The sequence below is a fragment of the Glandiceps talaboti genome, chromosome 13, assembly GCF_964340395.1.
Source record: "Glandiceps talaboti chromosome 13, keGlaTala1.1, whole genome shotgun sequence".
Lineage (NCBI taxonomy): Eukaryota > Metazoa > Hemichordata > Enteropneusta > Spengelidae > Glandiceps > Glandiceps talaboti.
The window spans coordinates 22,581,772-22,602,071 of NC_135561.1; the positions used below are offsets into that span (position 1 = coordinate 22,581,772).

Genomic DNA, 20,300 nt, shown 5'->3' on the forward strand with positions numbered 1-20,300 from the left:
AGAGTCGCGGTGCTGGTTTTACACCTGGGTCTAATCAATATTTTGTTTCAATAAATACTTCTACTTTAGCTGTACAGTACATAGTCTGAACATGAATATTTATGTCAACGTATGAATTTATGTACCATAGGATAACATGCACTAGACTACGTTTCACCGAGTCGGGAAACAATGCATGTTGGGCTTGTGCATTGTGTGTGGGGAACATGCGGAAGTCAACTTTCCATGTGCGCAGAAATATGCGCAGAAGTATTCGTCAAACGTCTGTCGCTTTTGTCGAACATCTACATGATCAGAATATTGTTGACATTCACATCGGGGGAATTATTAACGTTACTATTTGCAGTTTCAAGTTAGGTAGGTCAGAAAGAGTCACTTCATATAGAACAAATCTGACAAGTATTTCTGTTCAGAACTATTTTGTGCACGGCTTCCCCCAAACTTGGCCATAATTTGATACGCAAACAAGTACATGTGTATTTGAAGTATTGAAATCCACTAGAAATATTCTAGTAGAATGATGGGCACATCTGAAGAAACTATAACAAATTTACATCAGAGAAAGACTACAACAGCTTCACTATCTTATTCTTAGATCACCCAACTTTGATGGTATGAGATTCTATCATCAAAGGGGGAAAAACCTCTGTGTGACACTGATGGAGAAGGCTGTCTAGCAACAATCTTTACTTTAGTCATATTAACTGGTGGTGGGGGGGTGTTTTTGGTTTGGGGCATTTTAAAAAGAGCCACTTTGAATAGGATGGGGATGGATGTTCACTTTGGAAAACAACAAGAGAAATATATTTATTATCTGGTACCATAAAATGACTCAAACTGTAATGTGTCAACATTTTCTTCAGAAGAAGAGGCATACACTGTACACGCTCCTATACATCTAGGAAAGATTCTTCCAGGGGCATTTTCCAATTCAGCCAAATGGAGCAGAAAAATATTAGCAAAGTTAGGTTCACAAATTTGTGGACATGATATTTGTTGGCTTCGTCATTCTCCAGTCCATGATGTCTGTCAAGTACTACATGTACTCGTATGAAGCGATTTGACAAGTTGAATTGTGGTTTTGCCATATGCCATTTTTTAGCACACCTGTGGAACTGATAAGGTTCAGTAGTGCTGTAGACATGGTGCAGTGTCTGTCTGTCTGTCTGTCTGTCTGTCTGTCTGTCTGTCTGTCTGACTCTGTGTGGATGACTTAAACTCGAAAACTGCCAGATCTATTGCCTTGGTATTTAATGGTTACATTACTTGTGGTGTTTTGTTGGGAAATTGTTCAAATCAAAATGATTGCGTTTTTGGTCTAAAAATGTGATTTGGGGAAAAAAAATTAAACTCAAAAGCTAATGGACAGATTGGTCTGATATTAGGTAGGAACATTCTTAGGGGTGTGTAGCTTAAGATTTGTTCATGTGACTGTTATGATGATTCCATTAGTATTATACAAATTAGGGTGAAACGTGACTTTTTGGTCAAACATATTTAATTCCAAAACTAGTACTGAGCAGATTGGGCAGAAATTTAATGGGGATGCATTTGGGAGGAGTGTATAGATGAAGAAATATTTAATTCCAAAACTACTACTGAGCAGATTGGGGTGAAAGTTAATAGGGATGCATATGGGGGTGTATAGATGAAGAAATATTTAATTCCAAAACTAGTACTGAGCAGATTGGGCTGAAATTTAATGGGGATACATTTGGGGGTGTATGGATGAAAAAATATTTAATTCCAAAACTAGTACTGAGCAGATTGGGCTGAAATTTAATGGGGATGCATTTGGGGGTGTATAGATGAAGAAATATTTAATTCCAAAACTAGTACTGAGCAGATTGGGCTGAAAGTTATTGGGGATGCATATGGGGGTGTATGGATGAAAAAATATTTAATTCCAAAACTAGTACTGAGCAGATTGGGCTGAAATTTAATGGGGATGCACAATTAACATACATTTGTACAGATGTCACACACATAAATATACACACATTTCTAATCTACAGACATTCATTCAGGTTGGGACTATGTGAAAGGGCTACGTTACACACTCCATATCACATTGCTATGAAACTGTCAAGGTTTTCCTTGTCAGTTCACAGGTATCCCAGAGTCTCCCCAGCCTGGCAAAATAAAATTTGTTCTGGATGAAATTTGTAGATTACATTTATGGTACTGGAGGGGTGGGGTCAATGAGAAACCTGCATTGTATGTTCAAATAAAAAACATTTCCCTAGTCAGTTACAAATGACTGTCCCCATAATCTCTATCCATTATGGCAATGTCATTTTCTTCCCCATGTAAATGATTGTGGATTCCAGAATGATCTAGGGTTCCCAACACAATTTATCCCAGTGGGCTTCAGTCTTATAAATCTCAACAATAACACAAAAGTAGAACAAAACTGAGTTTCATCAGTCATTTGTTGTTGTTTTGGTTTGACTTCATGCTTGTTTAATTCAACAGGACACTAGGGCAAATGCTTGGCCTCACCCTGGACAAAAAGTGAATGTTGTTTGCCCCAAAAGTTTACATTCAAACTGTATTGTGTAAACTTATAAATACATGTACATATATAAACAGTGGCCAAGAGACATGTTTGTTCAATGGTTGAGACAAGATGATTTATAATAGACTATTCACAGACACTTTTACCAAAATACAGCAACAAAAGTAAACAATAAGTGCTGTAACACTGTGCTATAACATACATAGTACATATGTACCATAAGAGACAATCGCACAATGTCACTCAAGCTGAAATAGGTGAACTTTGTTCATTGAGAGAGGGGAAGGGGACTGGATTCTGGGTATCAGTGTGATTGCTGAACATCATTTTTTGCATTTCTAACCAAATTTTGACTGATAATTTTCACTCCTTCAATGATATCAGCTTTTGTAGTTACTAGAGAGATGTGGATAAGTTGATAAAAAATTTACTTCTGAATGTGAGATACATGTATGATGCTGGGTTCTGGTAGTATTTTAATGTGTTTGCTATCATGTTTTTACATTACATCGATCATAGTGATGTGACCGCTAGTTTTCATCATAGTTTACATAGTATATAAATATTTGATGTAGCACATGTGAACGTTTTTTTTGTTGTTGTTGTTGTTGTTGTTGTTGTTTTGTTTTGTTTTTATTTGGGGGGGGGGGTTGACCTGAATGAACAATTTTCATTTGTCCTCTTCATGAAAGTTAGTAAAAGCATGGTTGAATTGAATATTGAGGACAAGACAAGGTGTGTAACATAAATGCATTGAAAGTGGCACAATCTATGTTTATAAACAGTTTACTCTTAGTGAAAATAGTTCCATAAACCTTGCTTAAACTACATGTGCATATATTATCATTAATATTAATGTCGATACATGCCTTCTAAGTTCTGTGACATTACGATTGTCTTCTGACATTACGATTGACTTATGACATTACGATTGTCTTCTGACATTACAATTGTCTTCTGACATTACAATTGTCTTCTGACATTACAATTGTCTACTGACATTACAATTGTCTTATGACATTACAATTGTCTTATGACATTACAATTGTCTTCTGACATTACGATTGTCTTCTGACATTACAATTGTCTTATGACATTACAATTGTCTTCTGACATTACGATTGTCTTCTATGACATTACAATTGTCTTCTGACATTACGATTGTCTTCTATGACATTACAATTGTCTTCTGACATTACAATTGTCATATGACATTAAGATTGTCTTCTGACATTACAATTGTCTTATGACATTACAATTGTCTTCTGACATTACGATTGTCTTCTGACATTACAATTGTCTTATGACATTACAATTGTCTACTGACATTACAATTGTCTTCTGACATTACAATTGTCTTATGACATTACGATTGTCATATGACATTACAATTGTCTTATGACATTACGATTGTCTTATGACATTACAATTGTCTTCTGACATTACAATTGTCTTCTATGACATTACGATTGTCTTATGACATTACGATTGTCTTATGACATTACAATTGTCTTCTGACATTACGATTGTCTTCTATGACATTACGATTGTCTTCTGACATTACGATTGTCTTATGATATTACGATTGTCTTCTGACATTACAATTGTCTTCTGACATTACAATTGTCTTCTGACATTACAATTGTCTTCTAAAACATTATGACATTACAATTGTTTTCTATGACATTACGATTGTCTTATGACATTACAATTGTCTTCTGACATTACAATTGTCTTCTAAAACATTATGACATTACAATTGTTTTCTATGACATTATGATTGTCTTATGACATTACAATTGTCTTCTGACATTACAATTGTCTGCTGACATTACAATTGTCTTCTGACATTACAATTGTCTTATGACATTACAATTGTCTTCTGACATTACAATTGTCTTATGACATTATGATTGTCTTCTGACATTACGATTGTCTTCTGACATTACAATTGTCTTCTGACATTACAATTGTCTTATGACATTACGATTGTCTTCTATGACATTACAATTGTCTTCTGACATTACGATTGTCTTCTGACATTACGATTGTCTTATGACATTACGATTGTCTTCTGACATTACAATTGTCTTCTGACATTACGATTGTCTTCTGACATTACAATTGTCTTCTGACATTACGATTGTCTTCTGACATTACAATTGTCTTCTATGACATTACGATTGTCTTATGACATTACAATTGTCTTATGACATTACGATTGTCTTCTGACATTACGATTGTCTTCTGACATTACAATTGTCTTATGACATTACTATTGTCTTCTGACATTACAATTGTCTTCTGACATTACGATTGTCTTCTGACATTACGATTGTCTTATGACATTACGATTGTCTTCTGACATTACAATTGTCTTATGACATTACAATTGTCTACTGACATTACAATTGTCTTATGACATTACAATTGTCTTCTGACATTACAATTGTCTTCTGACATTACGATTGTCTTCTATGACATTACAATTGTCTACTGACATTACAATTGTCTTATGACATTACGATTGTCTTCTGACATTACAATTGTCTTATGACATTACGATTGTCTTCTGACATTACGATTGTCTTATGACATTACAATTGTCTTCTGACATTACGATTGTCTTATGACATTACAATTGTCTTCTGACATTACGATTGTCTTATGACATTATGATTGTCTTATGACATTACGATTGTCTCATGACATTACAATTGTCTTCTGACATTACAATTGTCTTCTGACATTACGATTGTCTTCTGACATTACGATTGTCTTATGACATTACAATTGTCTTCTGACATTACAATTGTCATATGACATTAAGATTGTCTTATGACATTACGATTATCTTCTGACATTACGATTGTCTTATGATATTACAATTGTCTTCTGACATTACGATTGTCTTATGACATTACAATTGTCTTCTGACATTACAATTGTCTTCTGACATTACAATTGTCTTCTAAATCATTATGACATTACGATTGTCTTCTGACATTACGATTGTCTTATGACATTACGATTGTCTTCTGACATTACGATTGTCTTCTGACATTACAATTGTCTTCTGACATTACAATTATCTTCTGACATTACAATTGTCTTCTAAAACATTATGACATTACGATTGTCTTCTGACATTACGATTGTCTTATGACATTACGATTGTCTTATGACATTACAATTGTCTTCTGACATTACAATTGTCTTCTAAAACATTATGACATTATAATTGTTTTCTGTGACATTACCATTGTCGTCTGTGACATTACAATTGTCTTCCGTGACATTGTTTGAACAGTAGACTGCTTACATATGGACCCCACTGGAAAAAAGTCTTTGCTTTTGTGGGTTATCCAAGTAATTCAATAATTTGTACCAGTTTTTAGTCCCCGCCGGACAAAGTCCGGACGGGGACTTATGGATTGGGTTCCGTCTGTGCGTGCGTCCGTCCGTCCGTCTGTGCGCAGCTGTTTCTTGGAGATGCCTGGGCCGATTTTTTTCAAACTTGGTACAGGGGCAGCATACTATAGCATACATATGCATGTCAATTTGTTTTATGATACAATCCAATATGGCCGCCTAGCAGCCATTTTGTTTGCGAATTTTCCCTGTCCAAAGCCATAACTCAGACATGCGTGAACAGATCTCATTCAAAGTTGCTATTAGGACAGTGTTATATGACATACATGTGCATATTCATTGTTGTCATGATACGATCCAATATGGCTGCCTGGAAGCCATTTTGTTTGCGAATTTTCCATGTCCAAAGCCATAACTCAGACATGCTTGAACAGATCTCATTCAAAGTTGGTATTAGCACAGTGTTCTGTGACATACATGTGCATATTCATTTTCATCGTGATATAATCCAATATGGCTGCCTGGCAGCCATTTTGTTGGCGCAGTTTTCATGTCCAAAGCCATAACTCAGACATGCTTGAACAGAGTAGTGATATCAAAAACAACCATATTAGGCCAAACAACATTAACCAGGTTTGAAAATGACAACATAAACTGCTAGTTCCTTAAAACCCAATCATAGCGGGTACTATGTCATTTTCAATGACTTGTTATTTGTATATCTGTACTGTCGATCTTGTTGTTTTACTGAATTAAACTAAACTAAACTAAACTATACATGAACAATGTAATATGGATTCCTTGACAATTTCTGATATGTCTGATAAATTACATCATTAGATCATTTATTTGTTATATCTTATAACAAGTTTGAGTTCAGTTAATTGCAAGTGGTGGTTAAGTATATGCTTCAACAGTAAGTACAATGTAGACTACAAGTGACTTTTAATACACAGCATAGATCTTGCCCTAAAAGGTATCACCCACTTTGACTTCGCATGTAGGAAAATCACCCACTGTGACCGAGCTTGTGGGGAAAATCACCCACTGTGACCTAGCTTATATAGGAAAATCACCCACTGGCACTGTGACCTAGCTTATATAGGAAAATCACCCACTGTGACCTAGCTTCTATAGGAAAATCACCCACTGTGACCTAGCTTATAGGAAAATCACCCACTGTGACCTAGCTTATATAGGAAAATCACCCACTGTGACCTAGCTTATAGGAAAATCACCCACTGTGACCTAGCTTGTATAGGAAAATCACCCACTGTGACCTAGCTTGTAGGAAAATCACCCACTGTGACCTAGCTTATAGGAAAATCACCCACTGTGACCTAGCTTACATGTATATAGGAAAATCACCCACTGTGACCTAGCTTATAGGAAAATCACCTACTGTGACCTAGCTTGTATAGGAAAATCACCCACTGTGACCTAGCTTATAGGAAAATCACCCACTGTGACCTAGCTTATATAGGAAAATCACCCACTGTTACCTAGCTTATATAGGAAAATCACCCACTGTGACCTAACTTATAGGAAAATCACCCACTGTGACCTAGCTTACATGTATATAGGAAAATCACCCACTGTGACCTAGCTTATATAGGAAAATCACCCACTGTGACCTAGCTTATATAGGAAAATCACCTACTGTGACCTAGCTTATATAGGAAAATCACCCACTGTGACCTAGCTTATAGGAAAATCACCCACTGTGACCTAGCTTATAGGAAAATCACCCACTGTGACCTAGCTTATAGGAAAATCACCCACTGTGACCTAGCTTATATAGGAAAATCACCCACTGTGACCTAGCTAATAGGAAAATCACCCACTGTGACCTAGCTTGTAGGAAAATCACCCACTGTGACCTAGCTTATAGGAAAATCACCCACTGTGACCTAGCTTATATAGGAAAATCACCCACTGTGACCTAGCTAATAGGAAAATCACCCACTGTGACCTAGCTTATAGGAAAATCACCCACTGTGACCTAGCTTATATAGGAAAATCACCCACTGTGACCTAGCTTATATAGGAAAATCACCCACTGTGACCTAGCTTATATAGGAAAATCACCCACTGTGACCTAGCTTATATAGGAAAATCACCCACTGTGACCTAGCTTATATAGGAAAATCACCCACTGTGACCTAGCTTATATAGGAAAATCACCCACTGTGACCTAGCTTATATAGGAAAATCACCCACTGTGACCTAACTTATAGGAAAATCACCAACTGTGACCTAGCTTATAGGAAAATCACCAACTGTGACCTAGCTTATATAGGAAAATCACCCACTGTGACCTAGCTTATATAGGAAAATCACCCACTGTGACCTAGCTTATAGGAAAATCACCCACTGTGACCTAGCTTATATAGGAAAATCACCCACTGTGACCTAGCTTATATAGGAAAATCACCCATTGTGACCTAGCTTATATAGGAAAATCACCCACTGTGACCTAGCTTATAGGAAAATCACCCACTGTGACCTAGCTTATATAGGAAAATCACCCACTGGCACTGTGACCTAGCTTATAGGAAAATCACCCACTGTGACCTAGCTTACATGTATAGGAAAATCACCCACTGTGACCTAGCTTATAGGAAAATCACCCACTGTGACCTAGCTTACATGTATAGGAAAATCACCCACTGTGACCTAGCTTATATAGGAAAATCACCCACTGTGACCTAGCTTATATAGGAAAATCACCCACTGTGACCTAGCTTATAGGAAAATCACCCACTGTGACCTAGCTTACATGTATAGGAAAATCACCCACTGTGACCTAGCTTATATAGGAAAATCACCCATTGTGACCTAGCTTATAGGAAAATCACCCACTGTGACCTAGCTTATATAGGAAAATCACCCACTGTGACCTAGCTTATAGGAAAATCACCCACTGTGACCTAGCTTATAGGAAAATCACCCACTGTGACCTAGCTTACATGTATAGGAAAATCACCCACTGTGACCTAGCTTATATAGGAAAATCACCCACTGTGACCTAGCTTATATAGGAAAATCACCCACTGTGACCTAGCTTATATAGGAAAATCACCCATTGTGACCTAGCTTATATAGGAAAATCACCCACTGTGACCTAGCTTATATAGGAAAATCACCCACTGTGACCTAACTTATAGGAAAATCACCAACTGTGACCTAGCTTATATAGGAAAATCACCCACTGTGACCTAGCTTATAGGAAAATCACCCACTGTGACCTAGCTTATATAGGAAAATCACCCACTGTGACCTAACTTATAGGAAAATCACCAACTGTGACCTAGCTTATAGGAAAATCACCAACTGTGACCTAGCTTATATAGGAAAATCACCCACTGTGACCTAGCTTATATAGGAAAATCACCCACTGTGACCTAGCTTATATAGGAAAATCACCCACTGTGACCTAGCTTATATAGGAAAATCACCCATTGTGACCTAGCTTATATAGGAAAATCACCCACTGTGACCTAGCTTATAGGAAAATCACCCACTGTGACCTAGCTTATATAGGAAAATCACCCACTGGCACTGTGACCTAGCTTATAGGAAAATCACCCACTGTGACCTAGCTTACATGTATAGGAAAATCACCCACTGTGACCTAGCTTATAGGAAAATCACCCACTGTGACCTAGCTTACATGTATAGGAAAATCACCCACTGTGACCTAGCTTATATAGGAAAATCACCCATTGTGACCTAGCTTATAGGAAAATCACCCACTGTGACCTAGCTTATATAGGAAAATCACCCACTGTGACCTAGCTTATAGGAAAATCACCCACTGTGACCTAGCTTATAGGAAAATCACCCACTGTGACCTAGCTTACATGTATAGGAAAATCACCCACTGTGACCTAGCTTATATAGGAAAATCACCCACTGTGACCTAGCTTATAGGAAAATCACCCACTGTGACCTAGCTTATATAGGAAAATCACCCACTGTGACCTAGCTTATATAGGAAAATCACCCACTGTGACCTAACTTAAAGGAAAATCACCCACTGTGACCTAGCTTTATATAGGAAAATCACCCACTGTGACCTAACTTATAGGAAAATCACCCACTGTGACCTAGCTTATAGGAAAATCACCCACAGTGACCTAGCTTATATAGGAAAATCACCCACTGTGACCTAGCTTATATAGGAAAATCACCTACTGTGACCTAGCTTATATAGGAAAATCACCCATTGTGACCTAGCTTATAGGAAAATCACCCACTGTGACCTAGCTTATATAGGAAAATCACCCACTGTGACCTAGCTTATAGGAAAATCACCCACTGTGACCTAGCTTACATGTATAGGAAAATCACCCACTGTGACCTAGCTTATATAGGAAAATCACCCATTGTGACCTAGCTTATAGGAAAATCACCCACTGTGACCTAGCTTATATAGGAAAATCACCCACTGTGACCTAGCTTATAGGAAAATCACCCACTGTGACCTAGCTTATAGGAAAATCACCCACTGTGACCTAGCTTACATGTATAGGAAAATCACCCACTGTGACCTAGCTTATATAGGAAAATCACCCACTGTGACCTAGCTTATAGGAAAATCACCCACTGTGACCTAGCTTATATAGGAAAATCACCCACTGTGACCTAGCTTATATAGGAAAATCACCCACTGTGACCTAACTTATAGGAAAATCACCCACTGTGACCTAGCTTTATATAGGAAAATCACCCACTGTGACCTAACTTATAGGAAAATCACCCACTGTGACCTAGCTTATAGGAAAATCACCCACTGTGACCTAGCTTATAGGAAAATCACCCACAGTGACCTAGCTTATATAGGAAAATCACCCACTGTGACCTAGCTTATATAGGAAAATCACCTACTGTGACCTAGCTTATATAGGAAAATCACCCATTGTGACCTAGCTTATAGGAAAATCACCCACTGTGACCTAGCTTATATAGGAAAATCACCCACTGTGACCTAGCTTATATAGGAAAATCACCCATTGTGACCTAGCTTATAGGAAAATCACCCACTGTGACCTAGCTTATATAGGAAAATCACCCACTGTGACCTAGCTTATAGGAAAATCACCCACTGTGACCTAGCTTATCGGAAAATCACCCACTGTGACCTAGCTTATATAGGAAAATCACCCACTGTGACCTAGCTTATATAGGAAAATCACCCATTGTGACCTAGCTTATAGGAAAATCACCCATTGTGACCTAGCTTATATAGGAAAATCACCCACTGTGACCTAGCTTATAGGAAAATCACCAACTGTGACCTAGCTTATAGGAAAATCACCCACTGTGACCTAGCTTACATGTATAGGAAAATCACCCACTGTGACCTAGCTTATATAGGAAAATCACCCACTGTGACCTAGCTTATAGGAAAATCACCCACTGTGACCTAGCTTATATAGGAAAATCACCCACTGTGACCTAGCTTATATAGGAAAATCACCCACTGTGACCTAACTTATAGGAAAATCACCCACTGTGACCTAGCTTATATAGGAAAATCACCCACTGTGACCTAACTTATAGGAAAATCACCCACTGTGACCTAGCTTATAGGAAAATCACCCACTGTGACCTAGCTTATAGGAAAATCACCCACAGTGACCTAGCTTATATAGGAAAATCACCCACTGTGACCTAGCTTATAGGAAAATCACCCACTGTGACCTAGCTTATATAGGAAAATCACCCACTGTGACCTAGCTTATAGGAAAATCACCCACTGTGACCTAGCTTATAGGAAAATCACCCACTGTGACCTAGCTTATATAGGAAAATCACCCACTGTGACCTAGCTTATATAGGAAAATCACCCACTGTGACCTAGCTTATAGGAAAATCACCCACTGTGACCTAGCTTCTAGGAAAATCACCCACTGTGACCTAGCTTTTTTAGGAAAATCACCCACTGTGACCTAGCTTATAGGAAAATCACCCACTGTGACCTAGCTTATATAGGAAAATCACCCACTGTGACCTAGCTTATATAGGAAAATCACCCACTGTGACCTAGCTTATATAGGAAAATCACCAACTGTGACCTAGCTTATATAGGAAAATCACCCACTGTGACCTTGCTTATATAGGAAAATCACCCACTGTGACCTAGCTAATATAGGATGTCAAAAGTCCAAGTTCAGTTTGTGAATATCATGTTCTCTAGTATAACCAATAAGTTTCTCTATTGTTTTTGGATTCCAATCTACTTTGAATACCATTATGAGCAAATTGCTATTTTACAATAGGTCTTTAAGATGACAGAATTGAAGCAACAACAGATTGGATGTAACCATCCATTGGAACAATTCATCTTACTGGCCAAGTCAGCTAAAGGGGCTGCTGTGGTAGCTCTCATCAAACAAGTATTGGAAGCCCCAGGTGTGCATGTGTTTGGTGAACTTCTTGAAATGCCCAATGTGCAGGAGGTATGTATAATCACATCAAGTAATTTGTTACATCTTGTAGTAGTTCTGAACTCGGAACTGAAATATTTATGTAATTTGTTTTGGCTTAATTACTCAGATTTCTATAGTTGTTATTATTGTATACAATTCAATGATGTAGACTTGTCATATGGTAGCAGGAAGGTATTATTGTATACAATTCAATGATGTAGACTTGTCATATGATAGTAGGAAGGTATTATTGTATACAATTCAATGATGTAGACTTGTCATATGATAGTAGGAAGGTATTATTGTATACAATTCAATGATGTAGACTTGTCATATGATAGTAGGAAGGTATTAGTATTTCCATCTCCTTGTCTCTGTTAAGTGACAAGTTAATCTCATCACTTCTTTCTGCTGGCATTAGATAATGTGATCCTCACATAATATTGGTGTTTTCACCATTGATATTTGGTGGTAGCATTACTTAGGGTATCTAAACTAATTAGAAATTGTTAATATCAAAACAGATGTGTATAATTTGAATTGAAAAATAGGAATTTGATGAAATTTTAGAAATCAAAAACTACTTGACAATCTGTTCTGAAACTTCACACAATTCTCCTGGCACTATTTTTGGTGTGTTTTTGTCATGATATAATTGCTACAATTTTTTCTTATTTGGGCTACTTTGCATAAATATATACATTTTGATGACTACTTTACATAAATATATATATTTTGATGGCTACAGTGTATAAACATATACCTTTGATATTTTTTCTTTACAGTTAGCCAATGGTCCAAATGCACCTTACTTGAATTTGTTGAATTTATTTGCCTTTGGTACATACAAAGATTACCTAGGTATGTATTGTATATCTCTAAGTGTCCAATGTCATTGTTAAATATATATTTGTTTGTAGACTGAATATCTCTTCATTAAGTATATATTTAGTCCCCGCTGGACGAAGTCCGAGACGGGGACTTATGGATTGGGTTCCGTCTGTCCATGTGTCCGTGCGTCCATGCGTCCGTCTGTCTGTCCATCCGTCCGTCCGTCCGCAGCCGTTTCTTGGAGATGCCTGGACAGATTTTTTTCAAACTTGGTACAGGGACAACATACAATGGCATACATATGCACGTCAATTTGTTTCATGATACGATCCAATATGGCCGCCTAGCAGCCATTTTGTTTGCAAATTTTCCCTGTCTAAAGCCATAACTCATACATGCTTGAACAGATCTCATTCAAAGTTGGTATTAGGACAGTGTTCTATGACATACATGTGCACATTCATTGTTGTCATGATACGATCCAATATGGCCGCCTAGCAGCCATTTTGATTGTGAATTTTCCATGTCCAAAGCCATAACTCGGACATGCTTGAACAGATCTCATTCAAAGTTGGTATTAGGGCAGTGTTCTATGACATACATGTGCATATCCATTTTCATCGTGATACGACCCAATATGGCCGCCTGGCAGCCATTTTGTTTGCGATTTTTCTATGTCCAAAGCCATAACTCACACATGTTTAAACAGATCTCATTCAAAGTTGGTATTAAGACAGTGTTCTATGACATACATGTGCATATCCATTTGTTGTCATGATACGAGCCAATATGGCCGCCTGGCAGCCATTTTGTTTTTGAATTTTCCATGTCCAAAGCCATAACTCGGACATGCTTGAACAGATCTCATTTAAAGTTGGTATTAGGACAGTGTTCTATGACATACATGTGCATATACATTGTTGTTGTGATATGATCCAATATGGCCGCCTGGCAGCCATTTTGTTTGCGATTTTTAGCACAACTGAACTGAGGTTCAGTAGTGCTATATGGATCGCCCGGCGTCTGTCTGTCTGTCTGTCTGTCTGTCTGTCTGTCTGTGTGTATGTGTGTGTGTGTGTATGTGTGTAAACAACTTAAACTCAAAAACTGCTGAACCGATTGCCATGATATTTAGTGGGTCCATTACCTTGGGTGTCTAGTTGGGAAATTGTTCAAATCAAAATGATCGCATCACAGATGTGTGATTTGGGTCAAAAAATGTGATTTTTGGTCAAAAAACTTAAACTCAGAAACTACTGGGCAGATTGGTGCGAAATTTGGTGGGAACATTCTTAAGGGGATGTAAAGTAAGATTTGTCCATGACGGGATGATTCCATCAGTGATATGCAAATTAGGGCTAAAAATGTGTCTTTTTGGTAAAAAATCTATAATTCCAAAACTACTGAGCAGATTGGGCTGAAATTTAATGGGAATGTATCTAGGGATGTATGGACAAAGAAATATTAAGCATACCATGATTCCATGAGTGATATGCAAATTAGGTGTAAAAATGTTCATTTTTGGTCAAAAACTTATATCTCAAAAAGTACTTGGTCACCGAGTCTGAAACTTGGTGAGATGTTTCTGCATGTTATTCTTCAAAACATTTTGACAAAATTGGCCCTAGCAACCATGACCACGCCCTTAGCAACAACCAAATGGCTGTATATTTTGGTCAAATAACAACATCATATGGTAGGCAAATAAACATTCAAAAAATGTATGCAAATACCATAGCAACCATGACCACGCCCATAGCAACAGCCAAACGGTCGTGTATTTCACAAAGATAACACACAGGGATTAATAGACAATTGAATAAACGTTCAAAAAATGTATGTAAATTTGCCTAGCAACAAGACCACGCCCATAGCAACAGCCAAATAATCATGTATATTGCAAAGATAACAACAGGAATAGAAAGACAAATGAATAAACATTCAAAAAATGTATGCAAATGTGCCTAGCAACAAGACCACGCCCATAGCAACAGCCAAATGATCACATATATTGCAAAGATAACAAAGGGGATTAATAGACAATTGAATAAACATTCAAAAAAATGTATGTAAATATGCCTAGCAACAAGACCACGCACATAGCAACAGCCAAATAATCACATATATTGCAAAGATAACAACAGGAATAGAAGACAAATGAATAAACATTCAAAAAATGTATGTAAATATGCCTAGCAACAAGACCACGCACATAGCAACAGCCAAATAATCACATATATTGCAAAGATAACAACAGGAATAGAAGACAAATGAATAAACATTCAAAAAATGTATGCAAGTGTGCCTAGCAACAAGACCACGCACATAGCAACAGCCAAATAATCACATATATTGCAAAGATAACAACAGGAATAGAAGACAATTGAATAAACATTCAAAAAATGTATGTAAATATGCCTAGCAACAAGACCACATCCATAGCAACAGCCAAATGATAGCATATATCGTAAAGATAGCAACATGGTTGGATAGGCAACTGGATAGTCATTCACCAAATGAACACTTATTGTTCGCATGTTAGCATTTTTAAAAACTGTACAGTTGTGCTACAACGCCATTGGCGGTATTTTTCTATGTCCAAAGCCACAACTCAGACATGCTTGAACAGATCTCGTTCAAAGTTTGTATTAGGATAGTGTTCTATAACTATAACATACATGTGCATATCCATTTTCGTTGTGATACGATCCCCCATACCCGACCCATCCTTTATTGTTGTAGGCATGTTCCATGTCCAACAAGCAGACACAACATATCTAAGTTTGTTTGATTTAGGTTCACAAGTGTTGTTGCGTGATCAGAGTAGTGATAATTCCTTAAAACCCAATCATAGCGGGGACTATGTCATTCTCAATGACTTGTTGTATATAGACTGTATTTCTCTAAGTGTGTAATATCTTTATTTGTATATAGTGTCTAATATCTTTATTTGTATATAGATTATATCTCTAAGTGTCTAATATCTTTATTTGTATATAGACTGTATTTCTCTAAGTGTGTAATATCTTTATTTGTATATAGACTGTATTTCTCTAAGTGTCTAATATCTTTATTTGTATATAGACTGTATTTCTCTAAGTGTCTAATATCTTTATTTGTATATAGACTGTATTTCTCTAAGTGTGTAATATCTTTATTTGTATATAGACTGTATTTCTCTAAGTGTCTAATATCTTTATTTGTATAGACTGTATTTCTCTAAGTGTCTAATATCTTTATTTGTATATAGACTGTATTTCTCTAAGTGTCTAATATCTTTATTTGTATATAGACTGTATTTCTCTAAGTGTCTAATATCTTTATTTGCATATAGACTGTATTTCTCTAAGTGTCTAATATCTTTATTTGTATATAGACTATATCTCTAAGTGTCTAATATCTTTATTTGTATATAGACTGTATTTCTCTAAGTGTGTAATATCTTTATTTGTATATAGACTGTATTTCTCTAAGTGTCTAATATCTTTATTTGTATATAGACTGTATTTCTCTAAGTGTCTAATATCTTTATTTGTATATAGACTGTATTTCTCTAAGTGTCTAATATCTTTATTTGCATATAGACTGTATTTCTCTAAATGTCTAATATCTTTATTTGTATATAGACTGTATTTCTAAGTAACATAATTAGATACCATAATCTTTTATTACCTGATCAAAAAGAAAACAAAATGACATAAACATAATACATAAGAAGCAAACAGTCAGATCAAATAAACAGGAGTCAGAAAATAGCTATTCTAATCATGTCTGACCCCTGGAAACAGTAAATAAAGGTACAAGTTTATGATGTAAATAAATATACAAAATGTAGCTTTATTAATTCCAATACCTGTATTTTAAAAACAACTTTTATAGCAAATGCATCAACATTTCCTGAACTGAGTCCAACACAGCAAGCTAAGCTGCGTCATCTAACCATAGTATCCCTAGCTGACAAGTCAAGATGTATACCATACACAGTTCTATTATCAGAGCTGGAGATGAAAAATCTTAGAGAACTAGAGGTAAGTTTATTTATTGTACCAAATTGTACTAAAAACTGGACTATTATTGTACCAAATTGTACAAAGTAACAGACTATTATTGTACCAAATTGTACAAAGTAATAGACTGTTATTGTACCAAATTGTACAAAGTAACAGACTATTATTTTACCAAATTGTACAAAGTAATAGACTGTTATTGTACCAAATTGTACAAAGTAACAGACTGTTATTGTACCAGATTGTACAAAGTAACAGACTATTATTGTACCAAATTGTACAAAGTAATAGACTATTATTGTACCAAATTGTACAAAGTAATAGACTGTTATTGTACCAAATTGTACAAAGTAATAGACTATTATTGTACCAAATTGTACAAAGTAATAGACTATTATTGTACCAAATTGTACAAAGTAATAGACTATTATTGTACCAAATTGTACAAAGTAATAGACTATTATTGTACCAAATTGTACAAAGTAACAGACTATTATTGTACCAAATTGTACAAAGTAACAGACTATTATTGTATCAAATTGTACAAAGTAATAGACTGTTATTGTACCAAATTGTACAAAGTAATAGACTATTATTGTATCAAATTGTACAAAGTAATAGACTGTTATTGTACCAAATTGTACAAAGTAACAGACTGTTATTGTACCAAATTGTACAAAGTAATAGACTGTTATTGTACCAAATTGTACAAAGTAACAGACTATTATTGTACCAAATTATACTAAAACTAGACTATTATTGTACCAAATTGTACAAAGTAATAGACTGTTATTGTACCAAATTGTACAAAGTAATAGACTGTTATTGTACCAAATTGTACAAAGTAACAGACTGTTATTGTACCAAATTATACTAAAACTAGACTATTATTGTACCAAATTGTACAAAGTAATAGACTGTTATTGTACCAAATTGTACAAAGTAATAGACTGTTATTGTACCAAATTGTACAAAGTAACAGACTGTTATTGTACCAAATTGTACAAAGTAATAGACTGTTATTGTACCAAATTGTACAAAGTAACAGACTATTATTGTATCAAATTGTACAAAGTAATAGACTGTTATTGTACCAAATTGTACAAAGTAACAGACTATTATTGTACCAAATTGTACAAAGTAATAGACTATTATTGTATCAAATTGTACAAAGTAATAGACTGTTATTGTACCAAATTGTACAAAGTAACAGACTGTTATTGTACCAAATTGTACAAAGTAATAGACTGTTATTGTACCAAATTGTACAAAGTAACAGACTGTTATTGTACCAAATTATACTAAAACTAGACTATTATTGTACCAAATTGTACAAAGTAATAGACTGTTATTGTACCAAATTGTACAAAGTAATAGACTGTTATTGTACCAAATTGTACAAAGTAAGACTATTATTGTACAAAATTGTACAAAGTAATAGACTATTATTGTACCAAATTGTACAAAGTAACAGACTGTTATTGTACCAAATTGTACTAAAACTAGACTATTATTGTACCAAATTGTACAAAGTAATAGACTATTATTGTACCAAATTGTACAAAGTAATAGACTATTATTGTACCAAATTGTACAAAGTAATAGACTATTATGGTACCAAATTGTACAAAGTAATAGACTGTTATTGTACCAAATTGTACAAAGTAACAGACTATTATTTTACCAAATTGTACAAAGTAACAGACTATTATTGTACCAAATTGTACAAAGTAACAGACTATTATTGTACCAGATTGTACAAAGTAACAGACTATTATTGTACCAAATTGTACAAAGTAATAGACTATTATTGTACCAAATTGTACAAAGTAATAGACTGTTATTGTACCAAATTGTACAAAGTAATAGACTATTATTGTACCAAATTGTACAAAGTAATAGACTATTATTGTACCAAATTGTACAAAGTAATAGACTATTATTGTACCAAATTGTACAAAGTAATAGACTATTATTGTACCAAATTGTACAAAGTAATAGACTATTATTGTACCAAATTGTACAAAGTAATAGACTGTTATTGTACCAAATTGTACAAAGTAATAGACTATTATTGTACCAAATTGTACAAAGTAATAGACTATTATTGTACCAAATTGTACAAAGTAACAGACTGTTATTGTACCAAATTGTACTAAAAACTAGACTATTATTGTACCAAATTGTACAAAGTAATAGACTATTATTGTACCAAATTGTACAAAGTAATAGACTATTATTGTACCAAATTGTACAAAGTAATAGACTATTATTGTACCAAATTGTACAAAGTAACAGACTATTATTGTACCAAATTGTACAAAGTAACAGACTATTATTGTATCAAATTGTACAAAGTAATAGACTGTTATTGTACCAAATTGTACAAAGTAACAGACTATTATTGTACCAAATTGTACAAAGTAACAGACTATTATTGTACCAAATTGTACTAAAAACTAGACTATTATTGTACCAAATTGTACAAAGTAATAGACTATTATTGTACCAAATTATACAAAGTAATAGACTATTATTGTACCAAATTGTACAAAGTAACAGACTGTTATTGTACCAAATTGTACAAAGTAATAGACTGTTATTGTACCAAATTGTACAAAGTAACAGACTATTATTGTACCAAATTGTACAAAGTAACAGACTATTATTGTACCAAATTGTACAAAGTAACAGACTATTATGGTACCAAATTGTACAAAGTATCATACTATAGTCTTGCTGCTAGACCCCTCAGGCTTTTCTGGTCACTGTCAAGGTGACTGAAGGCGACAACCCGATTTCACCTTCAATTGTGTGTCACCTTTCAGAAAGTGTTGAGAAGAAAGCCCGAGGTCTAGCAGCTAGACTAAAAGTACTAGAGATAAGTCTATTATTGTACCACATTGTACAAAGTACTAGAGATAAGTCTAATAACCTGTATACATTGGTTGACATGGTAACCTGTATACATTGGTTGACATGGTATAAGGCATATGGTAATGGCTGTTGTTTGTGGTGTTAATCTGGGGATTAACAGCTCGATCCTTGCCTCGGGTACGCTACAAGGGTCTCTAGCACTTTCAACGTTACACCAAAAGTCCCTCTTCGGGTGCTATCAATGTTTTTTGTGTTTAAACA

At 35.3% G+C, this 20,300-nt stretch overlaps 1 protein-coding gene across 1 annotated transcript in view; it reads left to right on the forward strand.

Moving 5' to 3' along the window:
* The first annotated feature begins 250 nt into the window (after nucleotides 1-250).
* LOC144444624 (COP9 signalosome complex subunit 7b-like) overlaps nucleotides 251-20,300 on the forward strand; it is a 29,703-nt gene continuing 9,653 nt past the window's right edge. The window contains exons 1-4 of the mRNA XM_078134118.1: nucleotides 251-357; nucleotides 12,175-12,354; nucleotides 13,110-13,185; nucleotides 17,035-17,183. Of these exons, the coding sequence (XP_077990244.1) occupies nucleotides 12,184-12,354; nucleotides 13,110-13,185; nucleotides 17,035-17,183 (396 nt within the window). The 5' untranslated portion in view covers nucleotides 251-357; nucleotides 12,175-12,183. The remainder of the gene's footprint in view (nucleotides 358-12,174; nucleotides 12,355-13,109; nucleotides 13,186-17,034; nucleotides 17,184-20,300) is intronic.